This window comes from Musca domestica, unplaced genomic scaffold (genome assembly GCF_030504385.1).
Source record: "Musca domestica strain aabys unplaced genomic scaffold, Musca_domestica.polishedcontigs.V.1.1 12, whole genome shotgun sequence".
NCBI classification, from domain to species: Eukaryota; Metazoa; Arthropoda; class Insecta; order Diptera; family Muscidae; genus Musca; species Musca domestica.
In genome coordinates this window covers 2816898-2827019 of record NW_026712155.1, presented here as the reverse complement: position 1 = coordinate 2827019, position 10122 = coordinate 2816898, and the positions used below count along the sequence as shown (strand labels likewise).

General features: G+C 37.1%; 1 protein-coding gene across 1 annotated transcript; it reads left to right on the top strand.

Moving 5' to 3' along the window:
* Positions 1 to 6317: 6317 nt before the first annotated feature.
* On the top strand, positions 6318 to 9796 carry LOC101895815 (esterase B1). The gene is made up of 4 exons (XM_011296977.3): positions 6318 to 6569; positions 6635 to 6953; positions 8361 to 8511; positions 8574 to 9796. Exons 1-4 carry the CDS (start codon positions 6523 to 6525, stop codon positions 9770 to 9772), a joined length of 1716 nt encoding a protein of 571 aa, XP_011295279.1. The 5' UTR covers positions 6318 to 6522; the 3' UTR covers positions 9773 to 9796.
* The last annotated feature ends 326 nt before the right edge of the window (positions 9797 to 10122 follow it).

The following is a 10122-nucleotide window of genomic DNA, read 5'->3' as shown; positions in this document are numbered from 1 at the left end:
ATTTAGTACACATTTCCAAAACCACCTTCATATATCAAACTTTCTTTCCTACTTTGACTCCCACATCGAATTTTAAGTTTTTAGCTCTATCCGTTCACATAATACCAAATGGTACCATTTTAGGAGTTTCGTACCATTTTAGAACTTTTCGAATCTAAAGATCGAATTTCCAATAATCCTTTGGCGAATCTATCTTGGACTCCATCAGTACTCTCATTCCATTCTCATTTCAGATAATCGGTAAAAATTTAGAGATAGCTCCCATATATATCTTCGTCCGATTTGCCTTTTATTGTGCACCAAACGTCTAATATCAGCCCGAATTGTATGAAATTTTGCACATACACCCAAATTAGGCCTGGAAATAAGTATGCCAAATTTGATCGAAATCGGTTCAGATATAGCTATAGCTCCCATATATATTGTTCATCCGATTTGTTATTTTTGTCCTCCGCAGCCGTAATATGCACTCTGTAACAACAATATTTGGGGAAATATATGAAATGCAGCTCAGAAATACATCTGCTAAATTTTATCGAGATCGGATATAGCCCACATACGACCGAATTGATTCTAGAAGCTAGTATGCCAAATTTGGTGAAGATCGGTTCAGATATAGCTACAGCTCCCATATATATTGTTCATCCGATTTGTTGTATTTGTTACCCACAGCCGTAATATGCACTCCGTAACAACGATATTCAGGGAAATATATCAAATACAACTCCGAAACATCTTTGTCAAATTTTATCGAGATCTGTTCAGATTTGGATATAGCTCCCATATATATCTTTATCTGATTTCAAATTAATTTTGCACTAAATGGGCAATAAAAGTCCGAATTTAAAAGACACAAATGCTTCGGCATATTTAGTCCTTTGAATTTTAAATTATAATTATAATCATAGGGTGTATGATTGAATTCTCCCATAAAAAATTGAATTGTTATGTGGAGCTCAACTAATTTAGCAAAGTGGTGTAGGGTATCATAAAATCGGCCCCAACCGACTTTATTACTTTTTTATTGGTTTTCATAAGAGATCCGTGGGAAGATTTGAGTATTTGATGTATATTTTCTATTCAAAAAATTATCACTCCTTTTTAAAAGGTCTCCATTTCCGAGCCCATTATTATAGTTCTCCTCTGTGTCGAATGGAATTTCGCAAAGTTTGCCACATAATTTTTTGCTCATAGAAAAATCGATTTGCCAAGACACTCGAAACTTATTAAACGAAGTTCCTTTTTTCAGTGGCATTATTTATTTGTTCCGAGCAAATACTTGAAAGAGAGTCTCTATTTTGGTGTGTCAATGATCGTCTGGCGGGCTGGTTGGCTGGGTGGCTGACTGGCGTTCCTGTGTGTTTTGCAATGCAATCTCGCAAACAACAATGCAGTCGGGCAAAGTTGGTCGTAATGCAGGCAGGAAAAGTTCCATTTAATTTATTGACAACGCACCAAACCGCAGAAAATTAAATTGTGAAATATTGTTAATAGTTGCGTTGTACCAATGGAACGGCACTTTTAATTGGCTCTGACATGTTGACACAATAACTAAATGCGATTTTAATTAATGGGATAGACAAATTTAAAATGTGATTTTTTGGCAGAACTTTAAATTTTATTTCTATGCTACATATTTTTGAAAATTTAAAATGTCAAAAAAAAAAATTAAAAATTATTTTTTTTTGGAATAGATCTGTTATCAAATATCTATAAAACTGCCAATAAAGACATATAGCCTAAAATAAACTAAATATTTACGACAAAAATGCCACCAATACATGGAAAGCAATTGATGTTAATGGTTTGGTATTGTATTTTTTGATTGCCTGTGTATGAGTGAGTGTGTAATTTGCATTGCCCATAACTAAATTGACAGAAGATCTAATTGCTCTGAAATTATACGAAATGTGAAGCCACAATTGCTTGTTTTGTGAAAGCAAAACTACAATGATTGCCTAAAACGTTGGTGGTTAACATTTAACGCAAATGGCTGCACATGGTTGGCTGGTTGGTCCGTTGGTTGGTCGGTCATCATTACGGGCAGTAACAATGGCAGCATTACCGAAAAGCAATAATAACATCAGCACCACTAATAGCAACAACACCCAACACTACGTACCGAAAATGCAAATTTGGTCGAAAAAAAAATTGAACAACAAAATTAGCAAATCGTCTCATTGTCTAGCTACCAACCATCCTACCTACCTACCTCGCTGGTCTTTGTTTCATTTGTCGTCCATTTTACATCTTTTCCGACTGCCAAAGCCTGTATCCTTAACTTTTTAGGATTTGTCTAGTCGGAATACAGAGACACAAAATCGCACACATCCATACATACATACATACGTACACACATACAGAGACACGAACACTTTCTCTGCCCAACAATTGGTTTATCATTGGCGGCTGGTGGCAAAAACCACAGAATGGCAACAAACTCGCCAGCAATGAATGTTAAATACAAACATAACTGCTACACTCCACTGCCCCACAAAACTGGGCTATTTACTTACTTTACATGTGACATGACACTTGTGTGTGTGTGTGTGAGTGTGTACCGTTGTACACACATGTACTCATAAACGTGCAACTGTAAATAGGTACATATGTATTTTCGTAGATGTGACTACCTTTTCAAATGAACATTTTTGTGTTCTACAGATAAGCCTCTTGGGTCCTGGGTCAAGGATATTCGTTTTGATCAAAATAATGGTATATTAATACTTTGGTAATAATGAAAGTTAACCTTTAATAAAAAATATAATTTTCTTCTTAAGTTTGGAGTATTTCCCCATTGACTTCATATCATTTTTTACTACAGTGAGTATAGTTGTTCAAAACGAAATTGACAGTCACGTACCAACTTTCAAACCATACCGTTAAAAGCTGCGACTATCATCAGAAAAATACCAAATATAAAAAGGTACAATTATATTGGGGGGCTATACGAAGACGTGGACCAGAAAAGGCATTACTTTGTCTGAGGAGGGATTATCTACATATTATGATTTTCAAATACCAAACTTGAAACAACTCCGGTGAAAAATGTGACGTAATTCATCAAAATACCAATTGATGGTGGAGGTACACTCATATAGGGACTATACCAAAATATGGACCTATATGTAGCGCTCTTAGCAAGGTTGCTCCCCACATACTACCAAAACACCTTAAATCTGCCGGTTCTGTTTTATGGGGGATATACCAAAACGTCGATCCAAACGTCAAATATATACCTAAATCTGAATTTCTACACATATGTTAGAGTTGATCATTTTATTAGTACCAGAGTGTAAAAACACTTTCCATTCTTTCCAAAACCGAACTTTTTACCAAATATTTAAAACTTCCAGCTACATACCTTTACCCGGCACCATATTTTACGAGGTTTACTACAGCTCTGTCCCTAAGTATACGTTTTTAAAACTAGCTGCTTAAATTTTAGTACTTTTGGTACACTTTATGTTAGAATTTTAAACAATTATTTGGTTCGTCTACCCGACACAACTGCAACGATTTTCATTCCAATTTTCCTGATCCATCCCCTCTCGAAAAATAGGACACTTCGTACTTTGTTAGTTCGTTTTTCCAAATCCAACATAATGTTTTCCTAATATAGTACAATTTAATACTTTTCGTACCTTCTTAGTGCGAATTTTTAAAACCACATCCAAATCTCGACCCTACACACCAACAGTGACTATAATGCCGAATTTCCGAATTTAAGCACACTCCGGTCACCCAATACCAAATATAGTACCTTTTGTATACTTGTAGTTCTATATCAAAAACCACTTCTTATTACCCCACCCACAAGCAGTGACCCCAGTGTCAATATTTCAAATTTCCAGCTCCATCAGTTCACCCTATCAATAATATGGCTTATCCAAATGTATTATTATTTAGTACTTTTTACTACATACAGGGTGAGATAAAAAAACCTGCAACAAAGTCAAACGCCATAATTCTCAAATATTCTTTAATTTTTATTGAATGAATGCAAATTATGTCGGAAATAGCATCAAATTTTAGAATAAGTTTAGATTTGTTCGAACTGGTCTCCTTTGGCACGAATTATGACCTTCAATGAACGGCCAATAAAACCGTCACACGCTGTCAGAATGTTGTTCTGCGGTATTTTGGCCCATTTCCGGCGAAGCGCTTGAGGTGATCGACACTTTGGAATTTTTTAGTGCCAACCTTGCTTTCCAAAATACTCCATACACGATAGTCCAACGGGTTGGTATCCAACGGGTTGGTGGCCAATGTGCGCTGGAAATGAAGCGAGGAACCTCATTTTGAAACCATTCTTGAGTGGCGCTTGCTGAGTCCTGTTGGAATATCCAAGGTCTGCGGCCAAAATGTTTTCATGTCCAAGGCTTTAATACACCCTCCAAAATATTTACGCGATAATATTCGGTATTAATTCTGCTGCCACGGTCGATTAATACGAGCGGAGAGCGACCATCGGCTGTTATAGCGGCCCACACCATCACAATTACCGGCGCTTGAGTTCTGGTGACCAACCGAAGGTTGGCAAGTAAACACGAACGAATGTTTTTTCATCGGAGAAAACCAAATTCGGCAGTTCACCACTTTCGGCCAAGCGAAGCAACTCTTTACCTCTTTTAAGTCTATTTTTTTTTCCTGTTGCGGTGTAAGTTCTTGCAATTTTTGGAATTTCAATGGCTTTACCCCGAGCTCATTTTTCAATATTTGCCAAATGAAATACTGCGATATGTTCAGCTCACGAGCCATTTTTCGGCCATTGCGACGCGGGTTTCGATGTAGATTCTTCTTTAATTTTCGAACCATTTCTGCTGATGTTGCTGTTTTTTTCTGTTCACTTCCTTGACGTTGGGCTACGCTACAAGTATCACGGTAACGAGCGATGGTACGAGACACAAAACATTTATTCGAATTTAAATGCTGGAATGCTCTAACGATAGCCACTTGTAGTTTTCCAGCCAAATATAAAGAAATTACACTATCACGCTTGAATTCCATCACGAATAACTTTTTTTCAGGAAAATTCTCACCAAAATGTTTTAGTACGCTTGTAAACAATATCACTGGAATAATGTTAACAGCTGCCGCACGAGTGACCCAGAAATGACAGTAATCTGAAGTTGGTAGCAGTTTTTTCATCACACCTTGTACCAGGACTTTCTTTCAAAAATATCATCCAAAAATATCATCTTTTAATTCCATGGTTAAACCGTTGACATAATACCAGATTTGTACTATATTTAGTGCTTTCAATGCACATATAGTTGAAATTTCCCAAAAACAAAACTTTTCTGCATCTATCCGATCTCCCATCAGATAACCACATTCCAAATTTCAGAATTCTGGTTTTATCCTATTAACCAATATAATGGATTTTGGTACACTCAAAGCTCAAATTTCCAAAAAAAAAAAACACACCAGAATTGTAAAATAGCAAGATTCTAACATCAGTCATTTCGCCTGGGCATTAAATCAGTTACTCAGTCACTGAAAAATTCTGAAAATACATGTGTCGGAATGAATGCAGTATTCTCTGAAATAACTCATGAGTCAATACACATACAGAAACTGTTTATACATAAAAACCTTCCATATGAAGTTTGCAGAAACATAATCGTTTCAACCATTTCATAGAACACCAATTACTAACATAATGCAACTTTTTTTCATGTATAAATTTATGCCTTTATAATCTAAAAAGGCGTGAAACTTTTACCGAAAATTGTCAATTTATACACAGTTATAGATTAGTAAAAACCAATAAAAATTATTTTTAACAAATGACGACACGTGTCAAGAACAAGTTATATTTTTTTATTAATTGCACCAATATTGTATTTATTTTATATTCTTGTTCAACCTCTTGAAATTCCGCATAATTTCTACTTGTTTGAAGTCGATTTATTTTCACAACATCTTTCCCCACAGCGTGTTTTGAGTTATTTTTAAACCATGCCAGTGGATTTTACTGCCAGTTCCGATCAAATTTCAACTGCACAATAACATTACCTAAAGCCAAGCTTAAACCCAACCCGTCTATGTTTTACAACAGACTAGTAACTGATTGAACCAAATACCTTTTGCCCATCAACTACGTCACACATCGTAGAGGGTGTATATGTCTGTTGTTTTTGTTGTAACGACATCACGTCAACAGAGTTCACAGTTAAACACGTTATGTTAATTACGCTGGAGACCGAAATCTGACTTTATTCTAAACCTTTGACTTTTTGTGTGTAAATCAAATATTCAACAAATAAAACAACCAACAAATTAATCGAATATAGTTTACATAGAAAATAGAATTTCTGACGGAACTAGACATCTTCGTAGCTTCAAATTTCAAGGGCAGCTACATTTGGGGCCACAACACAACAAACAAACACAAGATGTAGCCGTTAAATCGGTCGGATCGATTTAGAATACTTCTAAATATTTCAGTCGATTAGCGGTTATTAGACGTGTTTGTGTTGTTTCTCGTTCTGTCGCTCGCACGCTCACTCGCTTGCAATGGAATTGAATTTGGGAATTATACAAAAATTAAAACTTCTTGGAAAGTATGTGAAATGTCGAAGGTTTAATGCTCGCCAAGAGTGAAAGATAACTCGTTCCTTTGTTGCAGATTTCTAAGGCATCAATTCGAACAATACCAACTGCGCACAAATGAATATGAAGTAGTTCAAACCTCATGCGGCCAAATTAGAGGATGTAAATTTAACAATGTCTATCGTGAATATGGCCAGTATTATTCATTTGAGGGCATACCGTTCGCCAAACCCCCCTTGGGAGAATTGAGATTTCGTGCACCGCAACCCGCAGAGCCCTGGCAGGGTGTTCTCGATTGTACCAAGTGTAGATCGAAACCGTTGCAATACGATTATGTAACAAAACGCGTCGAGGGATCCGAGGATTGTTTGTATTTGAATGTCTACACGAAAAAGGTAACGACGTAAAATAGTTGACAGAGAGAAGAGGTTACTTTATCAAGAACAAGTGGAACAGGTTAGAAAATATAAATCGGATATTAACATATTGTTCAATTCAAATAGCAATGACCTAATTTTTGTCAAAAAAAAATCCGCTCCGATTTTTAAAAAATTGCCAGTGATGTACTGGAAGGAGTAGGTCAAAATATTCCAACTTCACAAGGCAATTTTTTTGCAGTTGGTCATTAATTGCATATTAAAGAGAGGGAGAGAGAGTGAGAGTAAGAGAAACATCGGATATTCACTTGCGTCCCTTTTCACAGTAGATCTTATATGGATCTTTTACACCCTCCCCCATAAGGGTGAAATAAAAAAACTGCAACAAAGTCAAACGCCATAATTTTTACGTTTTTTTAATTTTTATTGAATCAAAGCAAAAAATGTCTGAAATAGCATGAAATTTTAAAATAAGTTTCCAATTGGTCACCTTTGGCACGAATTATGACCTCCAATGAAACCGTCACACGCTGCCCGAATGTTGCTCTGCAGTATTTTGACCCATTATGTTTATGTTGTTTTAGTGCCAATCTTGCTTTCCAAAGTTTTCCAGACACAATAGTCCAATGGATTGGCATTCGCAGATTTTGGTGGCCATTGTGCGCTGGAAATGAAGCGAGGAACCTCATTTTGTAACCATTCTTGGTTGGCGCGTGCTGGGTGCGATGGTGCTTAGTCCTGTTGGAATGTCCAAAGTCTGCGCCAAATTATTTGGTGCCTTGGGTACGGCTTTAACACACCCTCCAGAATATTTTCGCGATAGTATTCGGCATTTATTCTGATGCCACGGGCGATTAATACGAGCGAAGCGGAAAGCGACCATCTGCTGTTATGGAGGCCCACACCATCACTACAGCCGGCGCTTGAATTCTGGTGGCCAACCGAAGGTGCACATTTTCAGCTGACCTCTTCGGCAAGTAAACACGATAATTTGTTTGTTTACAAACGGCTGGACAACGAATGTTTTCTCATCGGGGAAAACCAAAATCCGGCAGTTCAACTCTTTAGCTCTTTTGAGTCTATTTTCTTTCCACTGCGGTGTAAGTTCTTGCACTTTTTGGAATTTCAATGGCTTTACACCGAGCTCATTTTTCAATATTTGCCGAATAGAATATTTTCTGCCACTGCGACGCGGGTGTCGACCAAGTCGCTTCTTTACTTTTCGAACCATTGAACGCTTGAATTCCATAACGAATAACTTTTTTTCTGGAAAATTCAAACAAAAATGCTTTTGTACGCTTGTAAAAAATATAATAAGCTGTCACTGGAATAATTTTAACAGCTGTCGGACGATTGGCTTAGAAATGACTGCAGTCTGAAATTGGTGGCGGTTTTTTCATATCGCCCTGTACAATCTCTTTCCAGCTGAAGAACGAAAAACCCCTACCGGTCATGGTTTGGTTTTATGGTGGTGGATTTCATTTCGGCGAAGCTTCCAGGACCTACTACTGTCCCGATTACCTTATGCAAAAGGATGTGATTCTTATTACCTTCAACTATAGATTGGGTATTTTCGGTAAGCTAGAACCAGATGTATTATTTAATTTAAAAAAATTTAAATTTTCCTTCATTCCACAGGATTTCTAAGTCTGGATGACCCAGATCTCAATATACCCGGAAATGCTGGTATCAAAGATCAGGTCATGGCTCTTAAATGGATCAAGGAAAACATTCACAATTTCAACGGAGATCCCAATAATATAACTCTTTTTGGTCAAAGTGCTGGAGCATCATCGGTTCATCTCTTAACTCTCACCGAACAAACAAAGGGGCTGTTCCACAAAGTCATACTACATTCCGGTTCCGTGTATTGTCCATGGGCCTACACCGAGAACCGTAACTTGGCTTACAAAAATGCCATTCATCTTGGCTATCAGGGCATCAAAAATGATAAGAAAATCTTGGAATTCTTTAAAAATAAAAATCCCAAAGATTTGGTGGTGCCCGATTTGAATGTCTTAACCAAAGAGGATTTATTCAATGGAGAGACACTTAACTATATGCCTGTGGTGGAACCCTATGTCACAGCGGATTGTATTGCCAGCAAACCTCACGAAGAACTCGTTGAGAATTCCTGGGGCAATGAAATACCCTTTATTGTGGGCACCACCACATTTGAGGGTTTGCTCTACACCAGTTTGGTTAAGAAATATCCTTTCCTCATTGATGACATCACGGATTTTGTAAATCTGCTGCCCCAGAAAATCAAATCTACCCACAGCCATGAGAAGCTAAAAGAAATGGGTTTGAAATTGAAAGAAATTTATTTCGATGGCCAGCAACCGAATTCAAAGGACAATTTTAATCAATTTCTGACTCTGCTCAGTCACAAGGGTTTCTTGCACGACACCCTCAGGACAATAAGAGATCGCCGACGCTATGCCAAGAATACAGCCACCTATTTGTTTAGCTTTAATTTTGATTCGGAATTCTTTAATCATTTTCGCATAAATTGTTGTGGACCCACTGTGCGTGGTGTCTGCCATGCCGATGATTTGGCCTACTTTTTCTATGGTGCGGTACCCGACAAACTCGACAAGAACTGCAAGGAATATCAGTGTCTGGAGCAAATGATTGGGATGTGGTGTAGCTTTGCGCTGACATCAAATCCCAACTGTGATGAAATTAAATCGGTGAAATGGCAGCCATTGGAAGATTTCGTCGGCGCTCCGAAATGCTTGATTGTGGATAAGGAATTGCAGTATGCGGAATTACCGGAATATGATAAAGTTAGAATTTGGGATAAATTTTATGAAGAAAATACCGATTTGAAATAAAAGCAAAATTTAAAAAAATTGAAAGTATTTGTCGATTTGTTCATTAAATGGTCTAAAACTCTCATGCAAAGGAGTCCTTGAAAACCGATTTTTTAAAATAACCCCAAAATTTTTTATCAGAAATTCGTTAAAAAGAAGTGTTTCTACCAGGAAGTCCTTGAAGAAATCTTTAAGACACTTTCTTCCGAATCTAAATTTTGTCCAATAAGACCTTCAGAATTTTTCAAAGAAATCCACGATTTTTGATTAATTCCTGTCACGGAAGCCTCAAAAAATTAAACACGTGGCCAACGATCGACAAACAATTTTAGAGGCGCAAATTTTATCATGTCGGAAAACAGGAATTCCTT